Here is an 18,925-nt window from a genome sequence, read left to right as displayed (position 1 = left end):
TAATTCTCTAAAACCTCTTTGGTTATGAGTAATTTTTTTCCAACTGGAAAGAATCTAAACAGATTAAGGTGTTCTCCTTACATACTAAGTAAGAGAAAGTCATGGCAGTTTGGTCTTGTCATAGCACAAAAAAATTCCTCTAATGGTTTTGTGGAAATTATACAGATTTCCTGAAGCATGAAATCACCAAAGTGGGTCCCAACAGTAGCAGCATGTGTCAAAACACTTATTTTTCCTTAAGTGGAAATGTTTAATTGTCTGAGCCCAGTGATAGAAAAGTAGATGTCACTTTCAGCACATGCTCTGAAGTCAAACTATAAGCATAACCTGAAATACGTCTGACTTCCAGAGCTCAAGTGGTCAGACTTTAAAATATAAATTTAAAATGAACTCTCAGTTAAGCACATACTGTAAATGGGTTTTTCGATGACTAAAAAATGCCTTCAGTTTTTGAAATCCTCCTAGCACTTCTAGTTTTGCTTGTGAGATCAGATATCATGAGTCATGGGAAGATCTTTTGTATCAACGATGTTATGAGAAGAGACATCCTGGGATAGCATTAAACCAGAAAATGCCAGGATATTATTAATAAGAAGTCTCTCAGAACCCAGGGTGAAATCCTGCCCCCCTTGAAATCAACAGGGGTTTTCACTCCATGTACTGAATGAAAGTCTTTATTTTTTAGGAGAGTTGGAATCCTTCAGTGTCATTGAAGCACATTGCAAAATCATAGTTGTTTCTGGTTTTTAGAATACTGTACTTGCAGTAAGTTTTCTGGTGGATTTTAAAAATAAACCGACTAACAACTGAGCCTGGGCGATTTGAAAATATCAAGGAAGCCGTGCCTCAGTTAGGTTATTTATAGTTTGACAGGAATAGTTACTAGGGTCTGTGCATAATGATATTTGTTTCTCATGTTTCTGCTAGTCAAGCAGCCTAGAGTCTTCTGCTAGTGCTCTCCGAGATCTGTAAAGTATCAGTAAGGGATCTCTACCCCATTTTGCTGGAAGCAAATTCCTTTATGTCTCTGGGAGCCACACAGGGCAAAAAGGAATCTATGGTTGCTATGTGAAAACTTGAAAATCTTTCTATCCTTTCATTAGTTTCTACAGACTTAATCTCTTAGCTTCAGTGAATGTAGCACAGAGAAATCATATTTTCTATGCTGCTGTCAGTTCATCTCTTGCATTTTTATTGAACATTACTAGCTAGAGCACATCATCCAAAACTGGTAGATCTTTTGAAATAGAAATAAGATATTTCCTATCTGTAAACTGTTTAATTGAGATCTTACAATTTGAACCATGCCCTGTATTGAGTAAACTTAGCAGAGGATAGGTTTCTTTTTAATCTATTCTGTTTGTTTCTCTCAGGGAAGTACTCCAATAGTTCCTCTGTGTAAGCAAAACAGCAAATATTTCTTTTGGCAGGAAAATTCTTTTTACTAATTTGTTCATTTGCATGCCTGTGATGAACAGAATTGTAAATCCATCAAGAACTTATCCTTCAGACTGGTGGCTCTAAATCACAGAACACCATTTTATAGGCATGAACATTTCCTTTTGTTTTCAGGACTTAACAGGGTGAAAATAAATTTGATGTTTTAAATTACCGATTCAGGATTTGTTGTGGTAGAAACATCTTTCAGAATTACTAGCTATAAACTTTACTCCCCACCCATGCAAAGTAAGACTCCAGACCCCAATTACTGTATATCCAAGGCTAAATTCTGTACTAATTTACAATTCATGCAGCCTCTTTTGTTGTAGCCTGTGGAGTTACACTGGATGTAGTTCAGTGCAGGATTTTGGCTGTTATCGATTGGCAATAATAAAGCCCAAATAGTTTTGTTTTTGGCAAATAAAACCATAAGGAAAATCAACAAAGGTATATTGCATTAGAGCTGTGTACTTTCTTCTTTGCCAGAGTATAGAACCTAGTTGAATTTCAGCATAGACTGGATAAGTGGCTGCCCTATTTATTTATACTGCTGGAAAAGGCCAGACAGCCAGAGACCTCTGTTCTGGGACATTATTCCTGGAAGTATGACTGTAGAAAGCTGGAATATAAGCTCTCCTTTGTGAGTGTGATGGCATAGAACCCTGTTGTTGAAGTGTACCTGAGGCCATAGAATCTTTATTACAGCAGTAACATTTGGGGGCATAGGTGTGTGTTTTCATCAGCCTTTTGACTGATAATATAAACAGCCCTGCCCTACCTAACATTCTGCAGTTCATCTCTACCTTGTCAAGCCAAGTGATAGTGGGGAAGTTGGGGTGATCAATATGGCTTTATGAGGGTAAGCCTATTTGGAGAGCAGGAGTTTTGAAAGATAGGTAACCCCTTTAATGCCTTCATGAGTACACCTCCATAGGATTCCACTTCTGTATCCCACAGTATCCTCCCAAATGGGGAGAGCTGAGGAGTCCTGTTAGTTAAATAATGGTTGAAACAGCACACTCCTAAGCTGCTGAATTGGGAGTGACAGTATTAATACTGACAGGTTTCAGAGTGGTAGCCGTGTTAGTCTGTATCACTTGTGGCACCTTAGAGAGTAACAAATTTATTTGAACATAAGCTTTCATGGGCTAAAGCCTACTTCATCAGATGCATGCAGTGGAAAATACAGTAGGAAGATATATATATACACACACACACACACGTACACAGAGACCATTTAAAAATCAGTATTGCCATACCAACTCTGAGACTAATCAAATAAGGTAGGCTATTAGGAGAAAAAAAATGTTTGCAGTGATAATCAGGATGGCCCATTTCAAACAGTTGACAAGAGGGTGTGAGTTACAGTAGGGGGAAAAATTAGCATGGAGAAATAGTTTAGTTTGTGTAATGACTCATCCACTCCCAGTCATTATTCAAGCCTAATTTAATGGTGTCCAGTTAGCAAATTAATTCCAGTTTTGCAGTTTCTCGTTGGAGTCTGTTTTTGAAGTTTTTTTGTTGTTGTTGTTGAATAATTGCAACTTTTAGGTCTGTAATAGAGTGACCAGGGAGGTTGAAGTGTTCTCCGACTGGTTTTTTTAATGTTATAATTCTTGACGTCTGATTTGTGTCCATTTATTCTTTTGTGTAGAGACTGTCCGGTTTGGCCGATGTACATGGCAGAGGAGCATTGCTGGCACATGATGGCATACATTACATTGGTAGATGTGCAGATGAACAAGCCTCTGATAGCATGTCTGATAGGATTAGATCCTATGATGGTGTCCCTTGAAAAGATATGTGGACAGAGTTGGCAATGGGCTTTAGGAGAGCCAGCATCTTCTCCATTTTAGGGATGTGGAAACTAAGACTTACCCAAGGTCACATAGCAAGTCAGGTCAATGGCAGAGTCCAGAATAGAATCCACCTCTTCCGACTTCAGTCTTGTGCCCTCTGCACTGAATTATGTTGGCTGAAAAAGATAGAGACTGAGCTCCTTTAAACTGTCAAGGGCACATCTGTAAATTCTAGAGGAGTGAGCTCAGCTCCATGGAACAGTTCAGGCAGTGCACACTGTAATCCAATTAACTTCCCTATGAAGAAAACTAGAGAGCATGAGGCAGCTGCAGGAAGGTCCCAATGGGGTGGGGAGAAAGAGAAAACAAAACAGTGGATGCTGGCAGAAGTACAGAATTTCATGACATCTTAAAAAACTGCCAAATACTGTGGTCAGGGAACCTGACTCTTATGTGGGCTTGAGTGGCTCAGTTGGATATTCACATCTGAGCTATTGCTTTAAGCTCTTTGCAGACTTAGGGCTGCTCTACACTGGAAATGTACATCAGCATAGCTACATCTCTCCAGGGAAATTCTCATCCCTTAGAGACATAACTATGCTGACCTAACGCCCAGTACAGAGAGCACTAGGTAGATAGAAGAATTCTTCTGTCAGTCTAGCTACTGCCTCCTGGAAAGGTGGATTAACTACAGCCTTTGAAGAGTAGACATAGCCCTAGGCAAGTGACACTACATCAGTTCACACATTTATTTCCACAACTGCTAGCAATGCTTTTTTTCACGAAAGTTCAGATTCTGGAACACTATTATGCAGAATAGCTTGGATGCCATGGCGTACTGCAGACATGGAGTTGAACAATAAGTGGGCGCTGATTGCAGGGGTCACTAAGAGCACTGCTTAATAAACTATCTTGTCTGGGCAGTATTATATTTGACTGCTGTTGTACGTCTTTTGAAGGGATGCTCATTTGTCATGACTGTTAATTACTACATGTGCTCAATGAAAATAAATGCATATTATAAACACAAACTACATTAAAAAGGACATTAAGCAGATGCAAAGTCAAGCATTTAAAAGTTAGGACATGCCAGAATTAAAGTTGCATATGTAGTCTTCATTTACCCACCTTGTGAATGCACAAGTATTATTATATAGTCTTTAATTACTAGATCGCATCATATTTTTTTTACATAAGGACCACTGCCTCCATCAGTAGAGCCATGCGCAGATATACATTTATATTCGCGGATATAAATCAGTATCCACAAAACCGCAGGGCTTTCCAGGAACTGCAGTGGTGAAAGGAGCAGAACTTGGGGCTGCTGCTCCCAGGAGCCAGTGCTTCGCGCCAGCAGCTCCTCTGGCGTGGCCGTACTACTCTCAAATAGGAGACGCAGACAGCTGCATGGAAGGGATGAGGGCAGGGCTGTGAGTGGCCAGAGGAACTGCTGGTGCGGGCGCTGGCTCCTGGGAATGGTGGCCGCATGTTCTGCTCTTTTTGCCGCTGTGGTTCCTGGGAGAGGCCTGCGGTTCCACGGATACCAAATTTATATCTGTGGATATTTGCATCTGGGAATATAAATGTGTGCACAGGCCTCTATCCATCAGTTTACAGGATGGATGGTGCTCAGTTAATGAGCAACTGTTCAATATTTAGTTTTTTCTTTGTCCAGTGTATCGAACAAGGCATTATTTACTACACGCTATTCAAACCCTGCTCTGGAGACAGAATTATTAAATACTTCATGGGCTTTTCTGTGATGCTCATCTGCATAGCATCTAAGTGCTTCTCAATATTCATTTATCTTCAACGCTACTGTGAAATGAGGGAGTTGTCTTATATCAATTTTACAGTGGGGAGCTGAGGCACAGAGAGAGTGTTTGTTTGTTTAAAAGTATCCACTGATTTTGGTTGCCTAATTTGAGACACCTAGGACTTGATTTTTCAGAATACTTGGCATTATGTAATCTTTTACATGTTCAAAGCACAGTAACAATTGACTTCAGTTGCAGAGTTCAGTACTTCTGCAAATCAGACACTAAGGCATCTCATCAGGTGCCCAGAAAATGAGGAACACACAATTAGTGATTAACTGTGAAAAGTTTGAGTTAAGTGATTTATCCAGCATCACACAGCAACTCTGTGGCCCGAGGCAGGGTTAGAATCAAATTCCCCGGAAAGCATTCAGCTCCCTTAACCATTAGACCATCTTTTCTCTTCCTGCACTGAGAAGTGTGTTATCTGTCTCATTCATTCCACATCTTTCAACTTATGCCATAAACGAGGCAGGGGTCCTACAAATATCTTCCTTTACTATGCACTGCCAGCATGGGCGAACTGAGAACACAAGAGAGACAGACTGCCTTCACTCAGTTCTGATACCAGCCTCAGCCCACTCTGCGGCAGCCCTGCAATTGCAGGGAAAATCATGCTCAGTCAGGTTCTGGAGCAAGCTCAATGCCAACTGATTCTTCAGGGACTACAGCTGCAAATCTTTAATATATCTAATGAGCATATGCAAACTGCAATTTTTAAGAGGCTTATAATTTGCTAAATTTAGGTGAATTATTGGGAATTGGGAAGATGCACATTCTTGACATAAATGTCACTGCCTGCCAAATTTCACATCTCTTCTCCAAAGCATGGAGATGCTAGAGCTTCTCAAAAGAGATCAGTAGAATTTTTCAAAGTGAGAGGAAAATGTGTTTTGTTCATAGCCTCATTCTCAGAAGTGGCTGAACTGTTTTGGATAAATTTTCCAAGACATCAGCCTGCAGCAGAACATTTAATGGGAAATTTCAGCGTGAATGGTAAAGTTTAGCAAAGTTATAAGCAACTGAAACCAGAGTCTTGTAGGAAATGTTGGGCAAACTTAATAATAGACTATGATACTGTTGTATTAATTTAGATGGAACATAGGGTCCCAAAGATGACATAATCCAATTACTCACTGTCCAACATTAAATAGTGTTAAGGTTTTAGTATAGAGAAACCTAAGCCTGCTTAGTACTACAGCAAACACCATTAAAATCATTTAAACCTTTTATTAGAAATAAAGAAAAGAACAAACATTTGTTGTTGTGAGTTATTGTGACATCTCATGAACTTTCACATACTTTTTACAGTTGAGCTTATAATTAGGGAAAATTTTTAAGACGATTATTACAACAGTAGCAATCCTGTTGACAATAAAATACCAATGCTTATTAGTAAGTATAACTTAATGCCATGGTAATATGGTAGACACTTGTAAGGAAATCTGTCTTTTATCCCTGCTTTTTTTAAACTAATTATTGTGTTATACAAAGATATAGCTGCTTTTCTGGCGCGTCCAGCTCTATTTTTCTTTTAATTTGAGATCTGAATGGCTGTGATTGTCTTGCTATGACTTGACTGTTACATAACAAATGTAACATAATGCTATACTCTATGATTTTCTTCTTTGTGCAGATGTGTGAAACAATCTTACTTGTAATGGAAATTGATGACGTGTTGTATGCTAAGAAGGGCATACAGGTGTCTCTTCCTCTAGACACAGATACCTACAATAGTGCTGTACTCTCCAGAACTTGAAATAAAACGTTTTCCTTAAGTAAAACTTACAAGTCTACTTTAATCAGTTTAATTTTTTTCAAACCAAATTCAATTATATTTGTAAAACATCTTTAACTCAATTGCAGTCAAAAGTAGATAGAATGAGGGTCAAATTCTTCTATTGGGTATGTTCAAACAAGGGCAGAATTTAGCCTCATAGTGCTTGTATTTAACATGCCTCCTCCTTGTATTTGATTACAGAATCTGTTAGCGGAAAAGGTGGAACAGCTTATGGAATGGAGCTCAAGGCGCTCAGTCATCCGCATGAATGGAGACAAATTCAGAAGATTTGTGAAGGCCCCACCTCGTAACTACTCTGTGATTGTAATGTTCACAGCTCTCCAGCCACAGAGACAATGTTCTGTTTGCAGGTAATTTATACCCTATGAAACAGATTCTTCTGCTCTTCTTTTCCCCTGCCTCCCAACAGTGCTCAATTAACTATGTTTTAATTGATGTACACAATTATAAGAGTTATCGTTCTAGCTTAGGTCCTGGGGAGATAGATAAATACCGATCTGTCTTGTGGGTGCTTACCATAGTATCTTCCTTCTGTGACAACAGCTTATAAATTTCTATTTGTGATACATTTTCTACCTCTGATACATCCTATGAATGTTGTCAATCATTTTATTAATTTTCACTATTTAAGAGCTTCTACTTAAATTAGTAACTGATGCAAGGCTCTCTTTTCATTTTTTAAAATAATCTTTTTTTTATTCCCAGTAAGTGTCTGTTGCCAGTTAGTCATTGTGATGGTTCTTGAGCACTTAGGACTGTGAGTCACCTTGTTTTTCCATGCCTCTAGCGTGAGGGAGTCTTTCTTGTGATAGCTAGACAGGGCTGCCTCTACTGTTTTTGCTGCCCCAAGCAGCGCTCCAAACTGTCGCTGCTGACGGCGGGGGCAGTTCGTGCGCAGTTAGGGCGCTCACGCATTTCCGTGGCAGCGGCAATTCGGCAGCAGCTTCTGTCTTCAGCCAGAAGACAGAAGCTGTGCCGCCGGAGACAGCTAAACATAGAAGCTGCCGCCACCCTGGAAATGCGCACGCCACCCTAACAGCGCACGGAATGCCCCCGCTGTCCGTGGAGGCAATTCGGCGTTCTGCTTGGGGGGCAAAAACACACGGACTGCCACCCATTGCAGATTGCTGCCCCTAGCACCTGCTTGGCTCTTGGTGCCTGGAGCCAGTCCTGTAGCTAGATATCAGCTCCCTAACACCACTAGCCTTTCAGACCCTCCAGTGCTCTCCTCTGGGCTATACCATCACTAACGTTGTCTTGCAGGTTAACAATAGGTACACCTCCATTTTTAAATCTCTTTGAAACGTTCCCCCATGATATCTAGCCCCTGATTCTGGCTACTCACATAAATTCCAGATCCTTTGCCTCCAAAAGTGCAGGGTAGCTCCATTTACCAGTTTTACCTTAAACCCCAACTCCTGTAAACTGTACAGCACTTATGAAAGAAAGAAAGAGAAATTTTTAAGAAAGAATAAATATTTAAGTAGAAACAAGAGAGAGCAGTGGAAACAACAGGTTGCAATACAAAACAAAATCACAAAACTTGAATCTGGGTCTACACTTACCAGTAATTACCTTTCCTGTGTAATAAAGTAGATTTCCCCCCCACCCCACAAGTTCAGTCTGTTGCAGAGCTGGCTGATTTCACAAGAACCAGGATCAAAATGTTAATGAAAGCCCCACACTCCTTTAGGGCTTTCCTCAGTGAATGGATCAAGACTTCATCTATCTACTCTTTGCTGTTCTGAAACAGAATTTTGTCTCTATTCATAGCCAGGGCGATCTCCTGCCAGCTATAATGTCCCTTTTTACTGCCAAGTGGTTCAGATCATTGCAATTGTCTTTGATGCTTCCCATTGACTGTTCTGAGATGTGGCAAGGGTAGACAACAGAACCTTGCATTACCTCACTGGTTGATTTAGAGAGAGGTGACAGTTCCCTCTTGCTTGAATGAGTCATCTCCGAGGCACATTATCTCCTGGTGACTAATTTCTACTCCAAGGCCATAAAGCACATTTTCAGTATAAATACATTAAATATTACCCATACATATATCTCACAAAGGTTAAGAATCTTGGCAAATTGAGAGCTTTCTGTAAATACCTTACATATTACTCTTTATGAATAAATATCCTGTAAAGCATGTGCTTGTTGCATTGAGTTAGTCAGCTCCCAGGATGAAAATTGCTTGCAAATAACAGGGGCTTTTTGCCAAATAGTCTCTATGTCACAGCTTCATTTCTTTATAAATAAATACTGTGATAGGTCAGATTAATTTGGATTTACCATTTCAGAATGGGGGTCTAATGCTCTGTTACAAGAGTGAAGCTATTCCTTTGTTTCATGACTGTGCAGTTCTCCTATGCTGTCCAACATCTTTCCCAAGATGAGAGGGCTTGGAGGTGCCTAGTATAGCATAATGGCTTTTATATTGCCTCTTCAGTTACGGGCTATAAAATTCTCCAATCTAGAATCTCTCTCTCAGGCCCCAAATAATTTTAAAATGTGAACAGTCCCATTGAAGTCAATATAACTGTTCACATGCTTAATGTTAAGCATGTGATTAAATACTTTTCTGAATCGGAACCTGAGCAAATACAAAAACAACGAGGAGTCCTTGTGGCATCTTAGAGACTAACAGATTTATTTGGGCATAAACTTTTGTGGGCTAGAACCCACTTTATCAGATGCATGAAGTGAAAAATACAGGAGCAGGTACAAATACATGAAAGGATGGAGGTTGCTTTACCAAGCGTGAGTTCATTCTAACAAGATAAATCAACTTGAACAGCAGGATACCAAGGGAGGAAAAATAACTTCTGAAGTGGTAAGAGAGTGGCCCATTACAGACAGTTGACAGAAGGTGTGAGTAACAGTAGGGAGAAATTGGTATGGGGAAGTTAAGTTTAGAAAAACTCCTAACTGTCAAGATAGTTAAGACCAAAGCAGACTGTGAAGAACTTCAAAAAGATCTCACAAAGCAAAGTGTTGGGCAACAAATGGCAAAAAATTTAATGTGGATAAATGTAAAGTAATGCACATTGAAAAAATAACCCCAACTATACTACAATATGCTAGGGCTAATTTAGTCACAACTAATCAGGAAAGAGATCTTGGAGTCATTGTGGATAGTTCTCTGAGACAGCCATGCAGTGTGCAGCAGCAGTCAAAAGCAACAGTATGTTAGGAATCATTGAAAAAGGATAGAGAATAAGACGGAGAATATCTTATTGCCCTTATATAAATCCATTGTACGCCCACATCTTGATAATGTGTACAGATGTGGCATTAGAGAAGGTTCAGAGAAGGGCAACTAAAATGATTAGGGGTTTGGAACAGGTCCCATATGAGGAGAGATTAAAGAGTTAGGACTTTTCAGCTTGGAAAGAGGAGACTAAGGGGGGGTATGATAGAGGTATATAATTCATGAGTGATGTGGAAAACTGAATAAGGAAAAGTTATTACTTTTCCATAATATAAGAACTATGGGCCACCAAATGAAATTAATGACAGTAGCTTTAAAACAAATAAAAGGAAGTTGTTCTTCACACAGCGCACAGTCAACTTGTGGAACTCCTTGCCTGAGGAGGTTGTGAAGGCTAGGACTTTAACAGGGTTTAAAAGAGAACTAGATACATTCATGGAGGTTAAGTCCATTAATGGCTATTAGCCAGGATGGGTAAGGAATGGTGTCCCGAGACTCTGTTTGTCAGAGGGTGGAGATGGATGGCAGGAGAGAGATCACTTGATGATTACCTGTTAGATTCACTCTCTCTAGGGCACCTGGCATTGGCCACTGCTGGCAGACAGGATACTGGGCAGGATGGCCCTTTGTCTGACCCAGTATGGCCATTCTTATGTTCATAGCGCTGTCTTCTATGGCCTGTCTCCCTCTTGCCCCTGAATTCACCCCTGACTCCCCTGTGCTGGAACAGGAAAGTTCTTCAAGTGATTTTATGTTCATATAGATGTGTATGCTCCTCATGCGTGGTTGTTGGAGATTTTTCCCTCATGAGTACCAATAGGAGCAGTGTGAGCCCCCTCCAGTGCCTTGTTCCGCTACTTGTATGTATAAAGGGCCGTACTGCCCTAGACCTCCCCTGCCCAGAAATTCCTTCCTGCCGCCAATGATGGTGGTTGTTGGCGCTACAATCTTTGCATCTGCACGCCTTCCTTCTTGAGTATGCATATTGTCCATAGTGTTAGTCTAGTGTAGCGCAAAGTTTCTCAGATGTGGCCATGATAGCTGCATGCAGCCACGAAGGGCTTTTTGTGCAGCCACGACAGCCTCCTGGGTGGTGATGGCAGTGGAGTGAGGGGGGCAAAGCAGTGCCTCTGGAGAGAGGTGAGGCACAGTGCTGCAGGAGCAAAGTGAGTTCTTGACCCACATTGCGAGTGGTGGGGAGAGGAGCTTTGGGAAGCAGGCTCCAGTGGCGGGACTTCAGGAACCTGGCCTTGTGGCCCCAGGCTCCAGTCGCGGGGCATCAGGTACTGACATCCCCCTGTGCGCCCCCTTTCCCCTCCCCTGGCTCTGGACACGTGGCTCTGGCCCCTGGTTCCAGCTACATGGCAGCAGGCTCCGGCCCCCAGCGTGCAGTGGCAGGCACTGATTCCCAACCTCAGCTGCATGGCAGCAGGCTTCAAGCACAGGGCTTTGGGTGCCAAACCCTGGCTCTGGCCAAAGGACAGCAGGTGCTGATGCCCAGCTCTGGCCATGGAGCTTCAGTCAGCCTCTGGCCCCCAGTTCCAGCCATATGCTAATGGGCACTGGGCCCAGGCTCCAGCTGCCCTGCCCTAGACCCTGGTGCTGATCCCCTGCCCCAGCTGCATGGCAGCAGGTTCTGACCCACAGCTCTGGCCGTGCAGCCCCAGCCCCTCGTGCTGATCCCGTACCCCAGCTGCATGGCAGCAGGTGCCGACCCACAGCTCTGTTCCTGGGCTCTGGCCATGTGGTGGTGGGAGCTGGCCCCAGGTGCTAACCCCCTGGCCGGGGCTGCGCAGCAGTGAATGCTGGCTCCAGCCATGCAGCGGCAGGCACTGACTCCTGGCTCCAACCACGTACTCCTGGACTCTGACACTCAGCTCTGGGCTCTGGCTGTCCGGCAGCAGGCTCTGATCCCTGGTCCCCAGCTCCGGGTTCTGGCCGCAGGCACTGAGCCCCATCCCAGCAGACACCAGGCCCTGGCTCTGGCCATGCAACAGTGGGGCTCGTCACCCACCCCCATCATCCCTGGCTCCTGCTGCCTCCCATGGCCCTGTATTCATTCCCCCTGTCCCCAGGACTCTGCTGCCTTCCTGGCCTCGCATCGACATCTGTCCCCACATTGCCCTGGGCTCCTGCTACCTCCCCCCGCCTCACATCCATCCCCCTCATTGGCCCGGGCTCCCACTGCCTCCCCTGGCCCCAAATTCATCCCACCATAGCCTCTGACCCCTGCTGCGTCCCCCTTTGCCCCTCCCATCCAGGATTTAATGAGTCCTGGGGCACACTGAGAAAAGTGATGTTAACAAATGTGCAAGTATGGCTTTTCACAGCAGACTTACTAACTAGCTGTGAAAAGTGATACATATATGTTTGTTAATGTCACTTATCACTTTCCATAGCCTCTTAGGTAGCTACTATGTGTTCTGTGATATTAACAAAGATACAAAATCTGCAAGCCCCAGGATGCACTAAGCACTTGATGGAGGCAGTATTATTTTTGTTACTGAGTCTGCCAAAAAAACTTACAAATATACATTACAGTGATTTGGATGTGGATCTGTGCATATTTAATTGCTTTTCCTAAAAAAATTAATTAATTTTAGGGAGGAAAAGTGTTAGTGCAACACTAGTGAGAGTTGGTGGCCACGCTCTGAGGCCACTAAAAAATTTGTTGTGAGAACTTCTGTGTATATGTACATAAATAGATATAAGAATAAGCTTAGAATAGTATTTCTCTAGAGTGGGGTTCACAGCTCCTCGTTGAGTACCGGGCTCAGTACCACACTAATGCCTCATTCTCCTGGCTGCCAGAACATGTACCTGCTTATGGAGTCTGTGCTTAACCCGCTGTAGGAACCTTCTGACTTGGAACAGGTACTGAGTACATCCGCGTCAGTTAGGAGTGTTCCCCCTCTTCTGACAGTCCAGATGCATATCCTCATTACCGGCACCTAAAAAGAGACTACATACATCTCTCAAAGACGTAGTACTGGGGCCTTTAAAGTCTAGGGTGAAGGCACTGGGCTGAGATAAGGACTTAGGGTTGCGCTCAAGGAAAATGCACCCCCAAACACAGTTCACAAGCCAGATGGGTTTGCTGATTCCAAAGCCTAGGAAGTCTCCATTGACACCAATCCCTGAAGGATTAGCACACCTTTTGGTACCTTAGGAGCCCTTTCCAGTGCCTTTTTATATTCAAGGCTTTCAAGGCAGACAGAAAACTACTTAACTTGTCAGTGCTGGTTTCCCCTGCTATTCAGGAGTCTCACTCAGTACCAGGATTGGAAGTGCATGTTCCTGAGGTTCTGACTCCAGCCCCAGAACTCCATTTGGTACTAGTGGCTTCCACAGTTGTGGAACTTATCTGTAGAGTTCCATCTAGAGGGAAGTCAGCAGTGATCTTGGCAGTATCCCCATCTCCAGACTCAGAGCTGGTCTCCTTGCTAACAATGAGGTCACTTTGCCCGCGATCTGAGGAAGAGGACTCCTCATCAGACTGAGGTTGGATCTTTTGAATCTCCACCAGAATATGCCCAGCAGGCCTAGTTGGGTGCCTGCCCAACACAGTATCAGTTACAGCCTCAGCATGCTAAGGCAAATGGCCTAACCATATCTGGGTACCACATCCCTACCATTGGTCCTTTTGAACCCCTGGGGACCTTCCTTCACGCTTGAGAGCCTCTCTGCTCCCTTTCTGCCCTTCTATAGTGGCCAGGATCATCTGTAGCTAGGTCACTGTTTTCCCTCCTCTGATACCAGTACTGTTAAAGGGGATCTGCCTGCTCTGGACTCTCCTGTGGAAAAGTTGGAGGAGGGACCTCCTCAACAACCCTTAGCCTCCTCTTCTTCGTTGCCTGTTGAGGCAGTAGTGACTGAGTCTACTTCTCCCCCTCCTGATGATTTCACAGTTTATCAAAACTTGTTGAGGAGCATGGCTCCAACTCTAGATATCCATCCAGAATAGGTGCAGGAAAAAATTCGAAGACTAATAGACATTTTAGTCTCTGCAGGACCTTCTATGGTAAGCTTTATTAATGAGGCTGTCCTGGAACTAGTCAGGGTTCCATGGTAGATCCCATCTTCCCTGCCTCCTACTGCTAAAATAGTGGAGAAAAAGATATTATGTCCTTTCAAAGGGATTTGAACACTTCTATAATCTCTCTCCTCCAGGCTCCTGGTAGTTGTTGCAACTAAGAAAAAAGAGATACAGGAACACCAGGCCTCTACTCCAAAATGGAAAGAAGCAAAAAAGATAGACCTGTTCGGCTGGAAATTTTATTCCATAGGAAGTTTACAGCCTAGGATCACAAACCAGCACACTGCTGGGTCATTACGATTTCAGTCTGTGTGCAAATGTTATGATGTTCAAAGACAACTTTGCTGATGAGGCAAAGTGGTGGCGGGCCAGAACAGCATTGTAAGAAAGCCTGGATACAGTGGACTATGCGGCTATACCCCCTTTTATTTTTGTTATTGTCATAGCTTTCCTACTCAGATCTGAACCTTAGAGTTCAGAAAATGAGATGCTAGCATGAAACCTCCAAGCTTAATTACCAGCTTAGATCTGATAGCGCTGCCACCAGCCAGGAATTCTAGTGCCTGGCTCACTCTGGTCTCCCCAAAACCTTCCCTGGGGGACCCTAGACTCAGATGCCCTGGGAGTCTCAACACAAAGGAAACAACCCCCCCCTTTGTCTCCTAGTTACTTGCGCTCCTGGATGACGCTGGAAATCTCCCTATTTTCAATTCCTCCCTCCAATTCCTGCGTGAGCAGCAGACTCAATCGTCCTTGGCCCCAACTAGAAAAAAAATCCAACAAGTTTTAAAAAGAAAGCCTTTATATAGAAAAGAAGAAAGAAAAGACATAAAAATGGTCTCGATCAGTGACAATATACAGGGTTATGTTAAAAGAAAAAAATTGGAATAAAAGGCGCTATCCAAAAAAATACAATTAAAACATTCATCAAACCACAACCACATCAAATACAAAAAACAACAGTACAATACAGCCTATGTCTTCTACCTTTGTACTACAACTTGGAAACAGGAAGATTAGAAAGCCTGAGATAGAGTGATCCCCTCAGAGCCTAGAGAGCAACAGAGATGAGACAAAGAACACACACCCAAAACTTCCCTCCCTTGAGATTTGAAAAATCTTGTTTCCTGATTGGTCCTCTGGTCAGGTGTTTGGTTCCCTTTGTTAACCGTTTACAGGTAAAAGAAACATTAACCCTTAGCTATCTGTTTATGACAGTTACTTCCTAGTCTTGAAGGCAAAGCAGGTTGTCAGACCAATTTTAGATGCAAGACAGTTTAAACAAGCATCAAAAGAAAACAAAATTCTGGATAGTTACATTAACATCTATTATCCCTTCCTTAGATCCTGGGGACTGGTATGCTGCTCTCGACTTGACACTTATTTTGACATGGTGATTCACCAGATCCACTGAAAGTTTCTCAGATTCATGGTAATTGGATCCCACTACCTTTTGGTCTGTCAGCTGCTCCTTACATATTCATTAAATGCATGGCTGTATTAGCAGCATTGCTGTGAAGGTCAGGAATCCATGTGTTCCCTTACCTAGATGACTAGCTAGTGAGAGTATGGTCCAGGTCTAAGGTACTTTCCAGCATAGCCACTATTCTGTCCACTTTTGATGTTTTAGATCCAAAGGCCCACTCTGTCATTATGGTTCAGAACTGCCTCAAGCATCTAGGAGACATGGTGTGCATTTACATGGTGCAGCATGCCAGACTGCACCTCAGAAAGCTACAGGATTGGCTAGCCTCAGTGTATTGACCAGCCTGTCATCAAATGGACATAGTGGTTCAAGTATCTGCTCAGGCCTTGTCCTCCCTGGACTGGTGGGTAGAATCTGAAAATATTTGTGAAGGAGTTCCCTTTGCCCCTCCACAGCTGTCACTCAGTCTAATTGCAGAGGCATTAGATTTAGATTTGGGAGCTTGCTTAGGTCCCTACCAGACTCAAAGCCTTTGGTCACCCCAGGATCTATCACGGAGCTTCGGGCCATCCATTTAGCTTGCATGGCATTCCTTCTTCGTAGTGCGGCCGAATTGGTTGGTGCTCAGAGACAATACAACAAACAATACAACAACCATGTTCTGTTTAAACAAGCAAGGCAGGGGGTGGGGGCAAGTGACAAAGTTATGCCAGGAGATAATCCTCCTCTGGAATTTCTGAATTGCCAGTTTCATCACCCTGAAAGTGACTTACCTTCTGAGAAGTCAAAACACTCTGGCAGACAGACTGTCTTAGCAGGTCGTTCACAGGTTACCATGAGTGGTGTCATTGCCTGGACATTTTTAGGTCCATTTTCCAGTAGTGAGGAGCTCCCCAAGTGGACCTGTTTGCAACAACAGCAAACAGAAAAAGTTGAGTCTTTTGTTCCCAAGCAGGCCACAACCTGGGTTCACTGACAGATGCTTTCCACTTTCCTTCATCAAAAGGACTGTTGTATGCCTTCCCTGCAGTTCCACTCGTGCCCAAGGTCTGATCCAAAGTCAAGGAAGGCTCCTTTACCTTATTCCAATAGCTCCAGAGTGGATCCATCAATATGGGTTTTGGACTCTGCAGGTATGTCATGGGGTGCTCTACTCACTGCCGAAGTGCCTCTTTCTGGCCAGGTCTGGGGATTAGCTCTGCCAAGCCAACGTCCTTTCATTCAGTTGCACTCCTTTACTCACTCATTCTCTTTCTCGGGAGTCAACTGCACCTGTTTCGTGGCTTGGTCCTTTGACCAGGTCACTGTAGTTTTCCCCTTCTGTGAAAACTGCATGCATCTAAGTCTCTCTTGACCCACTGTCCCAGACAGTCTTCTCTTTCACTGCCTTCTTAACAGTGCCACTTCTCCAGTGACTGGTAGGAGAACCCGAGCCCACCCTCTGCACTGGGTTCTAGTCCAGGGGCCCTACAATAAGCTGTCAAGGTTTGCACAGTCCTGAACTTCCCTGCTGTATTGCTGAGCTACTTTCTACCTTGTGTTTTCTTATGCTGAGGGTGACTGCAAACCCTCCCTCTCTCTTTGTAGTCCCTCTTCTACTCTCAGCTACTGGATATACAAGCCCCTCTAGTGCTTGTATAGCTGAGCTTCCTCTTTAATTAGACCTCATTACGCTCTGGCTCCTCCTCCAGGTGCAACCTAGGTGGTTAATTGGACCACGTAGACTCTTTAACCCCTTTAGGTCTTGTGTGGGGTGGACATCAGGATCCATCTGGTGATTTTGTTTCCTACCCAATATCAGCAAAGATATAGCACAGGGGTTCTTCAACTGGTGGTCGGGACCCCTCAGAGGGTCGTGAGGTTATTACATGGGGAGTCGTGAGCTGTCAGCCTCCACCCCAAACCCTGCTTTTCCTCCAGCATTTATAATGGTGTTAAATATTTAAAAATGTGTTTTTCTTTTATAAAGGGGTCGCACTCAGATGCTTGCTATGTAAAGGAGGTCACCAGTACAAAAGTTTGAGAACCACTGGTATAACAGAAGTACAAAGTTCTCTCTTAAAAGGGTCAGTGTAGTCATCATTACATAAAATAGCAGGGAATTAATTCCTTCATATGTACATTTTTTGTGTACATCTATGAACCTTTTAGTACTGCCTTTAAAAATAATATAAACATTGTCATTATAAAGAAACATAATCTCATTTACAACTTTATATTGTTTACTGAGGTAGAAAAATGCTTATAAACTTCATCCTGCAATTTGCCACTCCAGGCATTTAAGTATATAGCAATTGTAAATCTTTAAAAGAATCCTTGAAGGAAAAAAAAAAAAAATCAACATATTGCTTTTAATTAAATTGTTTTAAGCAGATGTGCAATTGAGACCCAGTCCTGCCACATGAAATAATATGAATTTAATGAAGTTGATCATATGTCACATCCAACTATTATCAGAAAATTGACATTTCTCAAATCAATGGTTAATTAATGGGCAGGAGATCTGTAAGTATGTACAGAATTTGAATGCATGAATTACTTTTTTGTTAGCTACTCAGTATATACTTTGTGAAGAATCTATTTTTGCTTTAAGGTACTTAATGACTAATGTTCTGCAGGTATTCCTCTGTCTAGGATTTAAGTTAACTGTCACTCATCAAAACATTTTCAAAATGAATACACACCAAAAATCAATGTGACATTTCAAGTGTAAAGTAGCACTGAAATACTGAAACATTTAAATTTTTACTACTATGACTAATAATCTCTAGCAAAGTTATACATTCAATTTTTTCCCTAAAAAGTAGCATTGGCTACTTTCTGCATCACATAAACTATGATATTATAAAGCTGTTTCTGTCCACTCCCTCTGCGTGTTAGATTTATCTACTATGTCTCCGCATTTTTCTCTATCTGCTCTTTCTCTCAATCATGTCTACCGTAGTATTAAGGCATCTAAAAATATGTCAGCGCTAGAAATGCTGTGCTATACTGTAGACACTTACTATGGTGACTGAAAGAGTTCCTCAGTAGCTGTAGTAAATTCACCTCTCTGAGAGGTGGTAGTTAGGTCAATGGAAGAATTCTTCCATTGACTAAGTGGTGTCTACACCTGGGCTTAGTTTGGCTTTACTATTTCTCTCTGGGATGTGAATTTTTCACATCCCTGAGTGACATAGTTAGCTTGACCTAACTTAGTAGTATAGACCAGCCCTAGTTTTTCTCTGTGTTTTTATATTTAAAATCTTAAAGACAGTTTAAAAAGTATCATATTGCCATTGCAGGACTAACTATTATCTAGACCATTCCTGAGAGGTGTTTCTGTAACCTGCTCTTAAAAATCTCCAATGATGGAGATTCCAAAACCTCTCTAGGCAATTTATTCCAGTGCTTTACCATCC

General features: G+C 42.6%; 1 protein-coding gene across 2 annotated transcripts in view; it reads left to right on the top strand.

Moving 5' to 3' along the window:
• TUSC3 (tumor suppressor candidate 3) overlaps window positions 1-18,925 on the top strand; it is a 308,021-nt gene that overhangs the window by 98,212 nt on the left and 190,884 nt on the right. For both annotated transcript variants that reach the window (XM_075066435.1, XM_075066436.1), the window contains exon 2: window positions 7,038-7,207. In XM_075066435.1, coding sequence (XP_074922536.1) covers window positions 7,038-7,207 — 170 coding nt within the window. The remainder of the gene's footprint in view (window positions 1-7,037; window positions 7,208-18,925) is intronic.

This window comes from Chelonoidis abingdonii, chromosome 5 (genome assembly GCF_003597395.2).
Source record: "Chelonoidis abingdonii isolate Lonesome George chromosome 5, CheloAbing_2.0, whole genome shotgun sequence".
NCBI classification, from domain to species: Eukaryota; Metazoa; Chordata; order Testudines; family Testudinidae; genus Chelonoidis; species Chelonoidis abingdonii.
This window is presented reverse-complemented; position numbering and strand designations above follow the sequence as displayed.